The 20854-nt window shown below is 41.0% G+C and overlaps 1 protein-coding gene across 1 annotated transcript in view; it reads right to left on the reverse strand.

Annotated features, from left to right (window-relative positions):
- Ube3d (ubiquitin protein ligase E3D) overlaps positions 1-20854 on the reverse strand; it is a 134270-nt gene that overhangs the window by 94475 nt on the left and 18941 nt on the right. The window contains exons 4-7 of the mRNA XM_051140471.1: positions 18074-18242; positions 12055-12124; positions 5783-5852; positions 3107-3215 (exon numbers count right to left, since the gene is read on the reverse strand). Coding sequence (XP_050996428.1) covers positions 3107-3215; positions 5783-5852; positions 12055-12124; positions 18074-18242 — 418 coding nt within the window. The remainder of the gene's footprint in view (positions 1-3106; positions 3216-5782; positions 5853-12054; positions 12125-18073; positions 18243-20854) is intronic.

Consider the following 20854-nt stretch of genomic DNA (forward strand, 5'->3'; position numbering starts at 1 on the left):
TTGCTACTCGGTCTATGTTGTATATCACCACTTCAAAAAGCCACAGAAAGGAACAGAAAAACATAATTGCGTATATGATGTGTGTCAGGTAGGCTTTTTACATTTTTTTTTTTTACAATTTTATTTTATGCAGCATTATTTTGGGAGAGCAACCATATAAAGTTAAAAAAAAAACTTACTAGGAAAAAAGCATCTGCTATATAAATGGCAATGCTATAAATAGAAATATTCGGAGCTCCCAGATATCAGCGAGGGGTCAAACAATGTAAACAATGACAGGCAAAGCATAGAAAGAGAACGCAGACATGAGATGCCCAATAAAAATGCCTTTGGGGAGCCAGGTGTGGTGGCGCACGCCTTTAATCCCAGCACTCGGGAGGCAGAGGCAGGCGGATCACTGTGAGTTCGAGGCCAGCCTGGTCTACAGAGTGAGTCTAGGACAGCCAAGGCTACACAGAGAAACCGTGCCTCAAAAAATAAAAAATTAAAAAAAAAAACGCGGGAAAGGAAGGTGAGCTTATGTGTTTCCAGTACACTTCAGAGATAGAGCAAAGAACTTCCGGGGCAAAGCAAAGCCTGCTGTACAAAGACACGTCTCTGCAGAAGGGGCAGCTGCGAGCCATAGCATCCAACTGTCAGCAGCTGTGAAGGAGTGCCCTGGCCTGGTCAACAGGGTGTGTGGGCCACAAGCATGTCCACTAGAAGAGATAAACTCATACAGCTTTTATGTAAGATGATAGTTATTTGAGTTTAAAATACACATACATATATATACACACATATATATATTCCAATACTATACCAAGACTTGATGAGCTGGGGTGGGTGGGAAGGGGGCGGGGCTCCTCTTTTCTGAGGAATAGGGGAGGAGGAAAGGGGGAGAGAGAAGGAGGTTGGAACTGGGAGCAGAGGAGGGATGGGACTACAACCAGGATGCAAAGTGAATAAACAAATAAAAAGAAAATAATTTTTCAGAAAAAAAAATGTATTGAGTTAGAAAGTCCTCTTCTAAAGAAATAGCAAACGCCCGTGCAATGATTATTTTCTTGTAGCACTGTCTACACTGGCCATACAGTGCAGTTCTGGTCACTAAGGAATAGAGTCCAGTCCACATTTATACAACAGGAAACAGTCATCGTTGTTACATGAAACTCTTACCGAATAGCTAATCAAGTAACGCTCAAATACCTGTGAGAATTCTTAGAAATAGCTGTATACGGATACATGTCTTATGTACAGACATATCAGACTGTTACTATGATGGGCTCTAGAAACCGTGCCACAACTGGGCCCTTGGGGAGTGGATAGGATAGGGGAGACAACACTTGAGGTTCTTCACATTGTCTGAATATAATTTTAAAATGTATCCTATCAAACTAAGAAAGGTAAAATTTCGATGTAATAAAATTAGATGATTTTTCAACTAGAAAAAAAAAAAAAACCTTTCAACACAAGAAAACTAAGGCTAGAAGAAATGTGGCTCAGGTGAAAAAGTGCTTGGCAAGCAGGAAAAAAGTCCCAAGTTCGATTTCCAGAGCCCATGTGAAAATCCGGGGCTGGTAGCATGTAGCTGTCATGTCTGTGCTAGTGGGCAGAGACAGGTGGATCCCTGGGGCTCCCTGGCAACTTCAGTTGAATTAGGCTTTGTGAGAGATTTTTTTTTTAATTTAAATTTTTTATTATTAATTTATTCTTGTTACATCTCAATGTTTATCCCATCCCTTGTGTCCTCCCATTCTTCCCTCCCTCCCCTTTCCCCCTTATTCCCCTCCCCTATGACTGTGACTGAGGGGGATTACCTCCCCCTGTATATGCTCATAGACTATCAAGTCTCTTCTTGGCAACCTGCTGTCCTTCCTCTGAGTGCCACCAGGTCTCCCCCTCCAGGGGACATGGTCAAATGTGAGGCACCAGAGGACGTGAGAAAGTCATATCCCACTCTCCACTCAAGTGTGGAGACTGTTCTGACCATTGGCTAGATCTGGGTAGGGGTTTAAAGTTTACTGCCTGTATTGTCCTTGGCTGGTGCCTTAGTTTGAGCGGGACCCCTGGGCCCAAATCTGCCTATCATAATGTTCTACTTGTAGGTTTCTAGGACCCTCTGGATCCTTCTACTTTGCCATTCTCCCATGCTTCTCTCATCTAGAGTCCCAATAGGATGTCCTCCCCTCTGTCCCAGTTGCCTGGTAAGTGAAGGCTTTTGTGGGACATGCCCCTTGGGCTAGTATGCAGATATAAGTGATTATTTAAAAAAAAAAAAAAAAAAGGAAGAAAGAAAAAAGTGGTGAGCAACTGAGGAAGACCTATGCATGGACCCCTGGCCTCCAGGCATGTGTGCTCACAGACGCGTGCACACACAAAGAAAAGAAACACCAATTTCAAACTGTGGTGATGCTGACCATTTTCTATTACTCTGTGAGTTTCCTAGAGAGATTTCAGTTCATTCAACCTTGAGCATCTAGTACAATGCTTTTCAAATAAGAAGCACACTGTATAAGTTAACTAGTTGAAAAGAGATGCAGAGAAGAGTATGGTCCAGGCTGTTTGGGTTTCCAAATGAATGGGCAAGATTTACTTGTGCAGAGCATCACTCTAAACAGAGCTGGGATGATGCTGGCCTCTGCAGCACACCAGTTCTGGCCTCTTCTCCAAACTTGCTATGTCTCAAAACCAAGCTGTCAGAGGCAGTTGAAACAGGATAGCAGAATTGTAATGCTAGGAACAACAAATGCAAAAAGAGAGCAATACAGAGTGAGGTGACATTGTCCACCAGAGCCATTGCCAAGAGCAAACCGTTTTAGGCATGAGCTCCTAAAGGATAAAAAAATTGGGTTTTCTTTCTGTCTGGGCACACAGAACTTGGGATGCAGGGGCACCTGGTCATGTGGTACTTGATGAAGTGAGCTTGAGTTATGGATTAACTGATATTAAAAATTCAACATATGGTCACCTTCCAGTTTCTAGACTTGAGAGTTAAGAAAATAGAATGATGGAAACTTAAAAAAAAAAAAAAAAATCTGAGACCCTGGGTTACAAGTTCATAAAAAACAAAGAAGCCAAAAAAAAAAAAAAAAAAAAAAAGAAGTAGATGAAAAAATGTCCTTACCAAGATGTACACTTTGCCATCCTGACCTTGAATTGTGAATCTGAAAGTGCTTCTAGCAGAGGAGAGGTCCACCAGGCACTGGGCAATAACACTCTGAACAAACCGAGACCTGTTGGGACAGAAAGCAGTTGTCACACACCTCTCATGACGCTGACTAATGTTGTTATAAATAAAGAAAAGATCCCAAACATTGGATTTTAGCACTAAAGACTCAGCAGCCAAATGCTGGGATGAAAACCTGCTAGCTCAGAGAGGCAGAGAAAGCACCCAGTTGACATTCCTACTCAACTCATGTCTCTGAGGAAAGGAATCCAAAAAGCTCACTAGCTCAGCTGACAGCCCAGGAGGAAAAGGCCAAAACGCCCAAGGCCAAAGGCTTGCTAACTCAAGGTGCAAAAAGCCAAAGGCCAAGGAGCTGAAGAACTCAAGAGCTAGAGAGCTAAGAGTCAAAGAGCCAAAACCCCAAGAGTAAAGGTGAAGATCTAAAGGCGCCAAAGACCACTTCCACTTCTACACACTGTCTTAAATACCCCTCAACTCAAAGTCCCTCCTACTCTTTAATCTCTGCCAGCTGGTTTCTTACTCCGCCTCTTGACCTTGGGTTAACTTTATTAAATCCTGTATACACAAAGCTCTTGAATTAAAGGTGTGTGCTAGGGCTGAGCCACACCATCATCACCTGTTTACAATAAACAATGTTCTTGGATTAAAGGTGTGTGTTACGGTTGAACTACACCAAACCGAAGGTTTTAACAGCTCACAGTCTCAGAGTTCACAATGGGATCAACTATCCTGTAACAAACTAACAAGATAAGGCAGGACTCGCAGGCTCCTGCAAGGCACTAACATCACATCCCAGGCTTTTCTGACCACCACCCATCCCTTTAAAAATATTTCCTAGTGTGCATTTTGGAGTATTAGAAGGTATTTGTTCCAGTCTCCTTAAAATTCATCCTGCTATCATTAATATACTTCCATCCCAAACATAACCATTCCCCTGCGATAATTACTATTGACCAACAACTTGACAATATGTAGAATCAAATGGGAGACAAACTTCCAGCCATGTCTATGAGGGAGTGTCTATGTTAGAACAATTAAGATGGGAAGACCCATCTGTACCCTGGATGCCACTGGTCCATGTTCCAAGGTCCAGGACTGAAAAAGGAGAAAGCAAACGAGCACCAACATTTATCACCTTCTGCTTCCTGAACTGTGTACAGTGTCACCAGCTGCCTCAAGGTCCTGCCATCATAAGCACTATATTCTTGAACTGTGAGCTAACTTCTTCCTGAGTCCCTTGTACTAATTATTTTGTCATGGCAACAGGACAAGTCACTCATACACATCCTATCTGCTGAATTAAACCCCCCGCCCTAACAATCCAACTTTGAATCATCCTATAGCACATTAGACAGTAAACAACTAAGGCAAGAAATTTCCTACCAAAGACAGTATCAATGACAATCTTTTCCATTTAACCTGCCTTAAGGGACAGTTCTAAGGTATAGAATCAACGCACATGTAGGATAAAATTCAAGTTTATGTTCAGGATGCTATAACTTCTGAATATCAACAAGCAACTTAAGGAGGACAGAGCTTATTGATGGACACTTCCACATCACTGCTCATCATCAAATAAGTCATGGCAGGAACCCAAACAGGGCAGGAACCTGGAGGCAGGAGCTAATGCAAAAACCATGAATGGGGTTCTACTTTCTAACTTACTCAGCCCGATTTCTTATAGAACCCAGGACCACCAGCTCAGGGGTGGCACCACCCACACACAATAGGCTAGGCCCTCCCCCATGAATCACTCATTAGGAAAATGCCTTACAGGCTGGCCTATCTCCCAATCTTCTAGAGGCATTTCCTGATGTTCCTGATGTCTATAGCTTGGGTCCAGTTGACAAAATACTAATGAGTAGAACCATCAGGGGAAGCCGTGGCAGGAACTCAAGTCAGGGAGAGGCCGTGGAGAAATTCTGCTGACTGCCTTGTTCCCCATGGCCTGCTCAGCCTGCTCCCTTATGACATCTGTGACCAGCTGCTCAGGAGTGGTACCATCCACTGTGAGCTGGGCAGTCCTCACCAATCACCAGTCAAGAAAATGTTCTACAGACATGCCTCCATGCTAATCTCAACTGAAGCTCCCCTTCCCTAAGTGTTAAGTTGGCAAAAACCAACCAGCACAATACACTATAGATAATTTTTGTTTGTGAACAAATAGAGTAAAAGAAAACACTGACATATTCAAAGGCTAAGTACTGTTTTGTTGTTGTTGTTCTTGTTGTTTTTTTTTTTATTTTATAGCAGGCATCCCATGAAACTGATCTCCATTTCCAGTTTTAAACAAGTCAATATTAAAACCAAAACTAATATTGAAAAGCCCAAGGCTGGCTAGGTTAGATGATCCTGGATATTCAGAACACAGAATCAGAAAAAACAAAACAAAGCAAAACTGTTGCAATTATATTTATATGCACGCATTTGTCTATAGCACCATGTAAGCAAGAAGATGGTCTTGAAATTGTGTATGTATGTGGTTTGTTTCATCTGACAGCCACTCACAGGGCCTTTAAAAAGAAAATTCCTTTTCCAAACAGAGAGAGGAAGAGCTAAATGAGCAATTGTGCCTGTCCTTTACCACATTGCAAATTATACAATAATTTGTACCTTGGTATGGTAGGAAAACTTCCCCCGGATGGCTGGATAATTACCTCTGTCATGTAAAATTTAGTCGTTTCTATAAACAAAAAAATAAAAAAAAAATTAAACCTTCCCAATACACTGATATCATGTACATGACGGCCCTAAATTATGAACTTCCAAACGTATATGGTGAACTATTCAATTTATGGATAAAGCTGGATTGCAGTAAACATTTTCCAATGCACTGAGTTGAAAGAAAAGGTACTTCATCTTTGTCAAAGAAAGCGCCAATGCTTCAGGTTGCCTGGACTCTGTTCAGAATCTACACCTGAAGACCTTACACATGGGAAGTCAGGACCCCACAGCCTTAGCCCCAAATTAAGACCTTTGCTTCCTCAATTCTCTGGACTAGCTACAAATCAAAGAGTCACTAAGTGGGGAGGCCTGTTAGGGAACCCCAAAACAAAACACAGAGCTGTAATGGTGACATCATTATCTGCCTGGAATCCCACTGACTACATTTATGCATAGTCCTCACCAAATCTGATGTTATTTCTGTTTATTTAGCAGACTAGACATTTGATAAATACTAATATAAACACAACCATCTCAGATTGCTTAACTATCCATTTAAAGATTTACTTTCATTAGTAAGGAAGGAAATGCATATATATATGTAAATATATATATACATACATACATATATGCATATATATTAGCACCAAACAAAATACTTTTAGATTGTAAGTGTATCATGGTGTGTGCTTGTTGGAAAAGGACAGGTTTACTGATACATGGCTACCAGAATCGAAAATGATAGTTTGCTGAGAGGTCTCCTAGCAACATTCTTAAAATGGTATGTATAATTTAACATTGTAACCAAATATTAACCACTTTATCTTAAAGAAAACCTGTAAAATATGTACCAAACTACAAAGATGGTCATACTAGTATAAACATACTGAATACAAGTTAAAAATATCTGAAAGCTGAAGAAAATTGTTATTCAGGCAATAGAATTTCCTTCATATTTTAAATTTTAAGCAGGCCAAATTAAAACCACAAGTAATTTAAAATGGCGTTTTCTTAAAGATAGCATTGTCCACTTATAATGATATCAGAAAGCAAACTCTTTTAACATTTGACTGACTTATGTAAGACACAGAAAAGTTAAAAATATAATCAATTAAAACCATGCACTGATTATTATATGTTGTTATGTATCTAGAAACCTGACCATGTGTTTTCTTCTACGTCCGTCAATTTCACCTTACTATTTGAAGTCTTATTGTCACATGTAGACCTGGATCATTTAACGCCACATACTGACCCTTTAGGTCTCAGCTGTTGGTCATCATCGACCCCGGTGCCCCTCAGCCAGTTTCATGCAATGGGTACTCATTAGCTGTCATCCCCATCCAGCCACCCGCTCTATCAATCTTTCTTGAGCTTTCCGGGGTCACTTTCTTCTTTCTGGGTACAGGTGGAATTTCTTTTAATAGGCAACAGCTCGCGACGTATCACCCTGCTCCGCTTGCTTCTTTGTCGAGAGGGCATTCAGTCACCGTAAGGTCCTGAGGTCAACAGTTAATTCTTTGTACACATTGACAATGCCACTCCTTCTCTTCAAATTTCCATTACTGCTGCTTCTTTGAAGGGGATCTGTCATTTTTTTCCCCCTTGGTTGCTTTTAAGAATTTTTTTTTTTCGTTGCCTTTCACTCTGCGGCATTACTTTGATGCACGTAGGTACAGATTTCTTTTTATTTATCTTACTTGGGCCTCACCTCACTGGAATTCGCTGTGCCTCTTGAATCTGCAGATTGGTCATCATTTCTCAGAACTCTCAGCAACTCTTTGTTCGAACACAGCCTGTGCTGCATCCTTTTCCTCTTTTCACAAAGAAGTGTAATTAAACACACACTGGATCGCCTCACTCCACATCTTGCTCTGTACTCCAAGACTCCCCTCATCTTTTTTCGGTCCATAATTCTTGATTCAGCTTATATCTAGTCCTCTTATCAACGATGCCCTGAACTGCTAGTCTCAATTATAGAGCAGTACAGCCCTAAAGAGTCTACCACGGAGCTTTTCCAAACACACTGTTACATTCCTTTTGTGTCCAGCCACCTTAAGTTCTATCTTTTACACTGTTAAATACACCAAGCATGTTTTTACCATTTATATATATATGAGGTTACAATTCCAATAAGAAGTCTGCTTCCACTGCCAGCTCTTTGCGATCAGTCCTGTTAAAGTTGTGATGAATAAGAAATGTCCCCACGGGCTCATGTTGAAGGCCAGAGGCCCAGCTGGTGGCAGTATGCTGAGAAGTTATAGAGTTTGGGAGGTGGGCCCTAGCTAGAGGAAATAGGTTCGTAGGGTAGTCCTGGGGGGGGGGGTCTGTATCTTAGCTCCCACACCCCACTATTGCCTATGAGCTGAGCAGCCTCTACCACACGGACCCTCTATGATAATGTCTTGTCTCTCTGCAGGTCCACACTCAACAGAGACAAGGACCACCTTCAGCTCTACCCTTTACACTGCTGAATACGCCAACTATGTTTTACAGTTTATATACGAGGCTCAGACAAGACGTTTGATACCAAGAGGCAAAATAAATTCTGCTTCTTTAAGTTCCTTCTTCAGTATTTTGGTGACAGCTTCGGAAAACCATGATTGGGGTGGGGAGGGAGGGGGTCCCGGCTAACACATGGGCCTAATTGGCTTTGGTTATAGAACAAGCATTGTGCTTGAAAACTTATGTGTAAGAATTCATTTTAGAATGAAAGGTTGGCTTCCAAAGGTGAAAGACGTCTGACTTTGACAGCATCTAGTGGCATTTCTAGTCCCAAGTAGACAACACTAAGTCAAGTGACTAAAGGTCCCACGGTGGCCAGGACTGATGTCTACTATTCATTTCACCGCGACCTCCCATCACCTTGCTGGGAGGAGACACCCTTTAGACTCTCAGCTTCTTGTGCAGACAGTGTCCTCCGTTCTGTGTAGTCTTTTCATCTCTGTCTGAACTTTCCAAAGCAATCGAGGCAACTGTTACTGAGAACTGGCACCTTGCCAGGAGGTATGGCTGGAGTTCTTTGCTGACTTTGCTTTGGTGCTAATTCCCTCATGTATGTCTCATTTCCCACACCCTTTATTCCTTCCTGTGTGTTATTCTAGACACTGTCCTGGCATCTTGCACTTCAGCCTGAAGAACTCAGCCTATTGGGATTTCCTGTAGAGCAGGTCTATTTATAACACTTTATCTGTGTATGTTTATCTAGAAACATTTCTACAGTCTCTTCAATCTGGAAGAATAACTTTTGGTAAAGGCAGTACTCTTGGGTGATGACTTTTCCTGGCAGAACTTTGTGTGTCTTACTTTGATGTCACTTGAAGGTCACCGTTTTTTCTGAGACGTTCTCCTTGGTTGTGTTAGGAAGTCCCTGTGTGTGTTTGGTTTTCCTCTGCTCTTTTAGCCTTTCTCTCTCACTGCCTCTCAGCAGCTTTACACCATCTGGGGTTCACTTAAGTTCTTCTCATAAAAACTTGTTTTCAAACCAAATTTCTCCCAGATTTCAATCAGTTTCAAATCTGTTTTACAACATCTTTTTCTCCATGCATTCTGAGGCTCCGTTTATGTATGTGTTGAAACACTTGATACTGTCCCCTAAGTCTGAGTTTCTATTGATTTGTTTTACTTATTTTTCTACTGTGTCATTTGGATTGGCTATTTTTTTTCTTAATCAATCTAAAATTTCAGTACTTTTCTTTTAATCTTCTATCTTCTCAAACCTGTGGCTTGGATTGTCTAGGATTTTTACTTCTCAGATACTATAGTTTTCAATTCTGAATTTAAGTAATTGCTCTTTCTGTAGAATATGATATTTGCAATTATTCAAAGAGTTTTCTTTTAAGTCTCTATTATTTATTATAGTTATTTCAACAGATTAGCTTCCTTGTCTATATACTTACTCAGCATCTGTAAGTCCTTATTTCTCTTCACCCTTTTCTGCTTTGAAGATCCAATGATTTTTCCATGCAATATGCTGCATTAACTATGGACTTTTGTTTTCATCTTGGCTTATTGATATGGTGGCAAATTAACTGGCTTAAACTTACACTGTGAAATAGGTCCACTGTATGTCTACAGTGTAGGCACTAACTCTGCTCAGTTCTTTAAAAGTTAAGTTTTACATTTATGTTCACGTGTGTGTGCGTCTGTGTGTGCTCGCACGCACATGCACACACACAAGGAAGAGCAGCACATGTATGTGAAGGTCAGAGAACAGCACGTGGGTTTTCATTTTCTCATGCCACCGTGTGTATTCAGGAGATTGAACCCAGGCTGCCAGGCTTGGGTTGACCACGGAACCACCCTGCCAGCCTTCTGCTCAGTTTTACAATGTCCATTCCATGTTCCTGAAGAGTATCCACTGCACTTGCTTATGCTAACTCCCTACAACTATTTGGGGGAAGGTTCTGCTCAAATATTGAGAGCTAGGAATGTGTTTTACAAAATTTGCCTTCTGTGACATGCAAGTCTCCCAAGAAGGAAAACAACAAGTAGTCTCACCCAGCTACGATGCCTATGAACCACACCAGCATGGCACGATAGCCCTTAAGGTATAGAACCTTGATGGTACTAACAGCTCTCCCATTGGACTTAAGACCCACTCAACGAAGAAGAAAGCCACTGTCTGGTACTGGAAACCAAGACAGCTACCCAGGGCTCATGAAGCCATGGGTATTGGAGGATAACCTACAACCACCACATATTACACTAGCATAATGCATAATCCATTCTAAATACTTGTCTTTACGCCTACAGGTAAGTGTAGCTCTCACACACCATCAAGGAAACATCTCTCTGAAAGCCTTAGGTTTTTAAAAAATATTATACAAAAGGGCTGTTTTCACACTCAGGGAAGGAGGTAAAGAGGGAGGATATCCTCTCTAGTCTCTTTAGTGCATGCTTCCTTCTCTGCCCACTCCAGAAAAGAAACTACTAGTAAGAGCACAATGATTAAAACAAACATACTGAAACCACGATCTGCCTTCCCTTGAGTACATAGCTTAACTCAAATTAAATCTTCTAATTAATCATATTAAAAGTGATGATTCAGCACCCACAAAAACACAGCATGTTGTTGCTCTCTAGACATTTTAAAATGTATCCTTAAACACCATCTTAATTACCAAAGTTTTCACTGTTATATTTTACAGTAGCATAACAGTGAGTTTACAGAAAGCATAATACCACTGAGAAAACGACTGAGACACAGTTAGGGCACTTCCATGCAAGTTCAGCAACCTGTTTAAATTGTGTTAAGGTAGAATAAAAGAACCAACTCCACAACGTTGTCCTCTGACCTCCACATTCTCTTATGCATATGCACACACAAGTAGTATTTTTTAAATAAAAAGAAAAACAGAAATAAAAAACAAAACAAACAAAAACAAAACAAAAAACTAAGAGGGAGGCTGGAAAGATGGTTCAGTGATTAAAAGGACCCCAGCTCAATTCCCAGCACCCATATCATGACCCACAACCATCCCTAAGTCCAGTTCAAGGGAACCAGATGGCTTCCTTTGACTTCTGCAGGCACTGGGCACTCATGTGGTGCACATGCATGAATGTAGGCTAAACACTCATGCACATAAAATAAAGTCTTTATAAAAATAAAAATAAAGAATAAGGAACAAAGTATATAACCCAGAATGCATTTCCTCTCATTTCAACAAGCGCCCTCCCACTACCAATGTCAAAATAGGGTCCAGAGACAGACAGTAGCCAATAAAAGAACTTCTCCATCTCTGGGCACTAATTATTTTGACTGGAAAATTGTGTTAAGAAAAAGGCACCAGCCAGGGGGTGGTGGCACACGTCTTTAATTGCAGGACTTGGGAGGCAGTGGCAGGTGGATCTCTGTGAGTTCAAGGCTAGCTTGGTCTGTAGAGTGAGTTCCAGGACAGGTAGGGCTACCCAGAGAAAAAAGGAAAGAAAAGGACTCCAACTGTCCTTAAGTTGGACCTGAGTATAAACTCTATACACTACAAAGAGGCCATGAACACTGAAGACAACCCACAGCTCCTCAATGCTAACTAGCACTTGTAAAGGTCAGAACGAACAAACTTATTGACATAGTGGGTGGAACGTAGGTGGCTTCTACTCTTTAAACCATCTATTATAGCAAATAAATTAATTACCCATATTTTCTACATGCTGACTATAAAATCTGTTAGGCTTTTAAGTAAGAGGACAGTCATTTCAGCCTTGTGTTATGCAATCCCTACCTGATGACACGGTCTCTCCCAATATTACCTTGCAACGCTTACAAATGACTTTGGTATTTGCTTTTGGTTCCTGTAGAAGAGAAAAATGTCATTTAAATGTCATTCAACTTTTCTTAAAAGGAATATATAATTTTAACATAGTCCCCAGGGTATACATTGAACTTTACATTCTACTCTGCCCTTGAGTAAATACTGGGAATACATTTGGCTTGTATGCATAATTCACACGCACAGAGATCATTTTTCTCCTATCCAAAGACAGAATAAAACACAGATTGACTTTTTACAAACCTAGCCACTTCTTGATAACCCAACATTGCCAAATACTTCTAAAGAACAGGCAGACAGATGGTGGGTGACGAAGGCAATGGTTGATGGCGTACCCTAACTCAGAGTGTACAGAATACAGAAGGATTACCACCCTAACTCATACACTGACCTTGAGTCCAGTGTAATTTATGTAAAAGCAACCTACAAATCATAGCCACCCATAACTCAGAAGTTAAAAATACCTAACTTGTTCGTGTGATTCTATTTTTTTTTTTTCCACTTAAGATATGCACTGTAGCTGGAGAGATGGGTAGTGAAACAAATTTCTGGAACATTCTTGAACTTCAAAAGTCCAAAGTCAATGGGACAGTGCTTAAGTTCTGGCATTCATCTGATCATTAAAGAATGTACTTTTTGAGAGCCACAGTAGTTCCTCATTAAATCTACATAATATACATACATTTGTATGTATGTACTTCATGTACATACATTTCACAATGTAGTAGATGTCCTTAAAACATGAGCAAAGCATGCAGGGCATGGTGCTATATACCTAGAACTCCAAAATTTAATTTAAAATAAAGTAAAATCTAATTTTAAAATAGGAGAAGGGGTACTGATTGTTCTTCTGAAGGACCACAATCTGGTTCCAGCACCCACATGGCAGTGTACAATCTGTAACTCTAATCCCAGGAAATCCAATGCTCACTTCTGGCAACTGTCTTCTACCTCAGTGAACTCTCTAGAAGTTCAGTGGTATGGCACATACAGAGATATCCCTTCAAAGGTAAAGGATGAGTAATTGCACCTGGGCCCTCCCTCCCACTACCAAGAGAGAAACACAGTGCTGAGTGGGTCTGTTTGGATTCTGGAGACAGCACACTCTTGACTCGTCCAAGTCATGTACCAAAAGACTCAAACACTGCTAGCTTTGAGTGAGACCTAAAACAGGAGAAGGATTTTTCAACAACTCCAGGCCACTATGCTGGCTGTCCTACCATTTGGTGATCCAGCAGATGCAATGGTGTCAGTGGCAGATAGGGATCCTGTTTGGAGCCTTTGGCAGTTCCCTATAGGTGATTCACAGAAGAGACCCTTGGGACTTTGGGGAAAGGTTCTACCATCATCTACAGACAACCATCTCCCTTTGAGAGGCAGCTCTTGGCCTGCTACTGGGCCTTAGTGGAAACAGAGGATCTGACAATGTGCCAACATGTTACCATGTGACCTGATCGCCAAGTCACAAGGTAGGACGTGCACAGCAGCGATCCATTATCAAATGGGTATGGTGTATACATGATTGGGCCCAAGCAGGTTCTGCAGGCACAAGGAAGTTACATAAAGAAGTTAAAAAATAAATACATGTTTTGTGGCTGGAAAGATGTCTTAGTGATTCAGAGCACTGGTTTCTACTCCAGAGGACCTGGGTTCAACGCTCAGTACCCACATGGTAGCTCACAAACATCTGTAACGCCAGTCCCTGGAAATCTGACACCTTCCTCTGGCCTCTCCCAGGCCCGGCACACACTGGCTGAACAGACATACATGCAGGCAAAACACCCATACACATCAAATAAAAAAGATAATAATAAAAAAAACACATGTCTTACATCAGTTGAAGGTTAGTGGAAAGCAACTGTAGAGCTCCTATTGAGGTCTTCAGGACTCACTCCTTCACCCTGCTTTGAATCCACTATTAGTAGAAACCCACCAATGTCCAGTGGCTGCCCTCCACGGGGACTCCCAAAATGAGTGTCTTCAGACCTTAATAACTCAAAAAACCTGTATATTCTTCTCTACCTTCGGGACTTACCTAGCTTCTCTGATCTTTCTCTACACGTCTCAGCTGAGGAGATCACCCTATATGACCTCTTCAAGCCTGCTCACACCAGCTCGGACACTAACCAGGGACAGTCCCAGTGGTGCCACGTCCAGCAGTTAGCCACTGTAATTCCAGCACCGCACAGACAGCAGTGCAGAGCCTTGGTACGGTGGATAACGGGCAAAACCATTCCGATCCGAAGCAAACAGACCCCCACCCCGACTCCCGAGCCAAGGAAAGTGCCAAGCTGCTCTTGTCCAGGAAGGAACAAGCTTATAAAGACCCCCAGGTTCAGGGTAACAGTGAAAATACGCATCCAGCCTCAAATTGGAATTAAAGCTGGGTTTTTATTTGTTTATTTGTTTGTTTTTAAGGATGCCATTTTGTATAAGTTGAATTTAAATGAAGGGTTTTACTGGAACACCAACGCTACAAAGGATTTTATTTTACTGAAACCAGAAAATGGAGTTTTTAGGGTGTGTGTGCGTGCCTATATATGTGTGTGTTTTGGGGGGTTGGCTGGGGCTGAAGCGTTTCAGGTCTCTTATATCCCTTACACATTTCATCTATGATTGTTCTCCAAGATCATGCCACCGTCACTCTTCTAAATTTTTATTTATTTATTTCAATGTGCACACAGTTGCCCACAGAGGCCAGAAGAGGCTGCTGAATTCCCTGGAGGAGTTACAGACAGTTGTAAACGGCCTGGCTTGAGTGCTAGGAACTAAACTTGAGTCATCCTCAAAAAACACTCTAAACTGCTGAGTTATTTCTCTAGACACTATTTTATCTCTCAAGAAAATATGAAAAGTATCTGGTTTTTGTTTGTTTTTTTTAAATGAGATTGTAACATTATAAGAAATGAACAAAGAACATTTATCAATAAAAAGCAAATCATCCCAACCAAATATGCAGATTTTGATTCAAATAAACCTATGAAAAATACTTTGAAGACAATTAATATAACTTGTATATAGCATGATTTTATTAGGTGTGATAATGGTAGCTGTGGCTTGTTTGTTTGGTTTTTTTAATCCCTATTTTTAGACCTACGCATAGTGTAAAACACATAGGGATAAAAGGCATCAGATGAAGCAAGCACAGCAATTAAGATGATCAGTGCATTGTGTAGATATTATGGACTTCCAAAAGAAGTTCCTTAAACCCATAAATTATTAACTCGGTGCCTCCAAAAAATAAAAGCCAAAGTTGGTCTTGGCCATACTTCCCAGCAGTAATCACTCTAAATTCAATTTTTCTTTTTAAAAGATAATGCAGTGTAACTGTACTGTCTAAGTCTTTGTTTTTGTAAGCTGAGGTCATATTATGTCCCTCAGACTGGCCTTGAACTCCTGAACTCAGACATCCTCCCATCGTGGTCTCTCTCCTATGTAGCTAGGACCATAGGCATAGGAACTCCCACGCCTGGCTTATGTTCCCTAAATTTCGAATCATATTATGACTTTTATGGAAGATTGAGGTCCATCTTTAGTATCTTATTATAAGATGTAAAATATTCAGTATGTTGGGATGCCCAGAAAACAATATCCAAGATGACAAGTGAATCACAGCGCTGTCCTCAGCAGAGGCCCCTTGAAAATAGAAAGCACATGCTGCTGCATTAATGAGGCACAAATGCAATACTATAAATACAACATGGCGTGGGGGAGTGAAAGCGTGTGAGGCCCTATGTTTGTGCTGTTGTCAAACTCCGGTCTTCTTAATTGAAATACTCCAGCACGTTAATTATGTTTAAAGAGAAGCTCCTCTTTGCAAGGCATTTTTTTTCCCTCTAGCTAAGCTTAAAAAATAAATAAATAAATAAATAAAACAAAACAAGTCTTGTAATGAAACTGCCTAACACCGTGGGAACTCTGCGGAGCAGACCTCAAAGAAAGACATTGTTGGGGGCTAATTAAATCGATATATCTGAGAGATGGCAGTGCTGCTCAGAGAGCTAGATTAGTAGCCTGTCTGTGATTTTATTTTCTTTTGTGTTGTTTCAATTTCTAAGGCCCCTTGATATTGTCACACACATACACACACAGAAATGTTTCCCAAGAGATACCATTAGAATCCCGTGTCACCATGTGACATTTCCAAGCCCGGCTAGATGGCCAGACTGGGTGATATGAGGAATAGCTTTTCAATAGCACAGAACAGCCCTGTTCCCACCGGAGCCTGGAGAGCAGTGTTTAAGCAGTGGCTCCAAATTTATGTTACTATTTTGGTCACAGGCACACTCTTTCAACTGCTACAATATGCAATTAAAGTGAAACTTCCATCCAGACCAACTTGAAAACAATCTTGTCAACAGCAGCTTGTCACGACAGCGGCTTCCCACAGTCCCTTAATAGCAAAACCTGTAATGTCTAAATACAGGTCTCTTCCTTTAATATACAAAGTACAGGACTATCATTTACTAGGACAAGAGAGTCTTAAAAGGGCCTGATATAAGAGACAACTGTACAAGCGGCACAGTTTTTGGCACAGTTTCCCCATTGTTTTTCTAATCACACCTTCAAATGCTTTGTAAGTTAGTTGGCTTCATAATAAATATGAAAAATATATGACACCAAGTATCTAAACTTTGATGAAAATATGAATTTAATTTTAACAATGACACTAATCTATATTAACTTCTTATATTCATCCATTAAAAATACAGGAGGCTTAAATGCCTTACAGTGAGTCAGACAAAAGAACTTCTTTCTAGGGCAAGATGAGACGCTAAGTACCTGCAAGGGACAGCAATCTGCATACCTGTCACCTCCCCCTCATTTTCCTCACAATGTTCTTTAAGTTAGCTTGTGGCCTCTAGCTGCCTGGCCACCACATGCTTCAGTTTTTATTACAAAAATTAACCAAGTTCTAGCTGAAATTTATAGTACAGTGTTTCCGTCCCTGCCAGTAATGGTCACTACTGAAATAAAGGCTGCACAGCAATGATTTTCTTGGTGTTTTAAATTATGTCTCTATTGACTGGCCATCTGGGGGAGAACTCCTTACAAGGACCATGCTGACACCTGTTGGTTTCCTCATAAAGAAGAGTAAACTGCTTATTTGAGGGGTGAGAAGAAGCTGCCTTCGCCTTCAAAACAAGCCACATAAGGAGAGTATGTGACACTTTGCTGCTGAGCGCCAGTGCAGGTCCTATAGCAGCTGAGCCCGCTCACTGGCTCCTTTTTCTTTTTTTATGATGGCATTTGCTTTTCCAACATCAGTGAAAGTCTAGACCTTGGGCAAGCACAATAAGATATCCAGGTTTAATTTCAAGGTGGGTATCCTGGGCTAACACTGCTGCACTTTTATTCCCACCACCACCCCCCTTTGGTTTTTCTTTTTTTTTCTTTGTATTTTTTTTTCTTAATTTACTCAGATTACATCTCAATTGTTATCCCATCACTTGTATCCTCCCATTCCTCCCTCCCTCCCACTTTCACCCTATTCCCCTCCCCTAAGTCCATGAACAAGGAGGCCAGCCTAGTCTACAAAGTGAGGCCAGGACAGCCAAGGCTACCCAGAGAAACCCTATCTTGAAAAACAAAGAAAAAACAAAAACAAAAACAAAACAAAAAACAAATCATCTCACACTGCTGCACTTTTACTAAGACTTTTGAGATTAACATGCACTAATTCAGAACGTTGCCTGAAAGCAGGGCATTTGGTGTGTAAATGGCAGCACTCCCAAAAACATGCATGAAAACTGGACCCTACTGGCCACTTGGGTTTAAGGCTCTTCTTCTATCCAAAGGGCTGGAGCATAGAAGCAGTTAAAAATAACAAATTTGGGCTTTTAGAACAACCTCCTCAACAAACCCTGAATTAAAAGCAGGGAAATTGCTATCTAAATTAACCTCTAAGTTGGCATGTATTTTGAAAAGATATTTATTTTAAACCAATTTAAGAATTCTGTAAAACTCTTACCTGCTCCGAATCACATCTCAAATTCACTAGGAAGAAAGAGTCCCCAATAAAACAGTCGTTTTCTCGTGGATGAAGAGGCTTATTAGCAAAGGGGTCAGGATGACAACACCATTCTCCAACCAGAGCGCCCCAGTTCTCACTCGGCAGTGGGAGCACCCTGAGGAGCTTCCTAGTGGAAAGAAGAAAATAGGATTTTTTTCCCATTGTACAAAAGGCAATGTTTTCTTAATTAGATCAGCATGAAAGATGAAAGAAGCTCATTAGCCACATGCTTGTAGTGTCAATTTACCCCCAATTATGAAAGTAATATATGCTCAGTATGGACAATGTTTTACAAAACACAAATAGGCACAAGAAGGCAGTAGGCCTGTGCCCTGAGAAGACACACACTGCCACTGCATGCATGCAGTAGGCCTGTGCCCCGAGAAGACACACACTGCCACTGCATGCATGCAGTAGGCCTGTGCCCCGAGAAGACACACACTGCCACTGCATGCATGCAGTAGGCCTGTGCCCCGAGAAGACACACACTGCCACTGCATGCATGCAGTAGGCCTGTGCCCCGAGAAGACACTGACCCTCATTTTCACTTTCTTCACTTCAGTCCTGAGTCCCATGACTCTACAATAGGATATGGGAATGTCAAGATGTTCTAGTTCATTCCCTCACTGTGAGATCTTAAGTTGAGTTCTTTTATAATCGATACCCTGGGATGGATATTCCTGTTGAAAGACGCATATAAATCTGATTATTCCTTGGGGGAAAACATCTTGCAAGTAAGAGATCATGAGGCACCAATACTCATTGGGTGAGCTTCTTTCCACATAGGGTTAAGCCCTTCTTAATTAAACACTGTCTTTTTTCCATCTTCACCCAAGTAGCAAGTTAAAAGCATATCTAATGCTGCTTTACTTAGCAACTCTTCAATTACTAGTGAGATAAAGATTGATTTTTACATTTATGGATCACTTCATTTCTTCTAGGCATAGTGATCAATAACTACATCTTGAGATACTAGCAATATACTCTTATTAATTTATAAGAATATATTCCACAATAAGAATATACCCTTTTACTATCAATTGTTATAAATATTTTAAGAATTTTTTTAAATTTGGTTTATTGATATTTAATTAAATAAGATAATACTTTCATCTGTGATTTCTTTCACTTCTCTAATCAACCTTTTACTTTTGAATAATTTCAGGGGAACTCTATTTTTCCTCCCCTTTTTTCTTTTTCTTTGGTTTTTCAAGACAGGGTTTCTCTGTGTAGCCTTGGCTGTCCTGGAACTCTCTCTCTAGACCAGGCCAACTTCGAACTCACAAAGATCCAGTGGCCTCTGCCTCTCTGAGTGCTGGGATTACAGGCATGAGCCACGACCATCCAACCTCTTTTTTTTTTAAATAATTTTTTATTTACAAAAACATTACAGAGATCATATACAATCTACGGATAGCTCCCATCTGTGCTTTCCCCACTTTCTCCTAATAACACCCTGGGTTTGCAGTCCACATGTCAACACTGCAGGCCTTTTCTGGATTTCACCAGTTTTTTCACCAAAATCCTTTGGGGTTTTGTTTGTTTGGTTGGTTTTCTGTTTTGTTTCTTTAGTTGCAGGGTACAATAGCACATGGTACACATGGCATGTGATCCAGGTCTTCCCTGGTCTGTGACAGTTTCTCAGTAGCCACACCTCTTACTCAGAGCTTCTGGGATGGTCCCTCCTCACTATACCATGTCACAGCACTCTACACCAGCATGGCTGACTCCTGGTAATGTTAACCTTGATATTTTGCCTAAGGTCACATCTACTGCTTCTCTCACTAGTAAAATACAAATAAATCAATGTGTACTTAGAAGGTCAGTTAAAATATTTAAAATTTGATTATGTCATTTCCGTTAACCCAGATTTTATAGTCTTTCTGAATGATTCCCTCCTCTCCGTGTTAGCTATTTTTCTTAGATTCTCCTGATCGCCTGTGAGCATCCTAAAAGGTCAATGACAGATTGGAAGAGGGAAGCCACTTAACTTATAACTCAATGACAGAGCTAGGAATTGGCATGCTGACTCAGATGGGACAACACTGGCATCTTATTGGTGGCTGACCCTAAGAGGGTACTGACGGGTCACTCTTTCAACATACATTTCTGAAACCTTGCTACGAGCTGGGCAAAATATGGTGGCCTGATACTGGCATCCAAACACACGTATACAGTCTCTTCCTTTTGAAGGTGCTCCAGGAGGAAACACAGACTACACACACACGATAAGCCAAGGTCTGCGTAGGAAAGCTTATAAGAGAGCAATGATGCTCTAACTTCCTGGTGAAGGGATGAGGGTACAGGTTCCAAAGAAGAGGCGATGAAAGCATCAGTGCACTTCTCAACCATTCATTGCCACATAAACACAAAATCTACATTTTATTTTTAAGGGATTCCGAGTACTCCCAAACTAGTCCATGAATACATATAGACAAAGAGTGCTAAGGGCATACTCTGTTTATCAACCTCAGGGAACGGGTAACATCTGAGCTGGCCTTAGCAGGATAATAAAACAAGAGCTCCTCAGGCAATGAAAGGAATTTAGGGCACTGGGGGGAAAAAACACAACATAAAAGCAGGCACTGCGTCTCTTTAGTTTTGTGCTGTCTTCCTACTGTTTGACACACTTCTTACGTTATTTCTTGAAGTAGTAAATTTCAGTAAGTCTGACTTGTGAGGTTCCCGGCTGGATCTGCCCCTGTACTGAGGTGTGAGGATTAACAAACCTTGTCCCTC

Source organism: Acomys russatus, chromosome 32, assembly GCF_903995435.1.
Source record: "Acomys russatus chromosome 32, mAcoRus1.1, whole genome shotgun sequence".
Taxonomy (NCBI): Eukaryota; Metazoa; Chordata; class Mammalia; order Rodentia; family Muridae; genus Acomys; species Acomys russatus.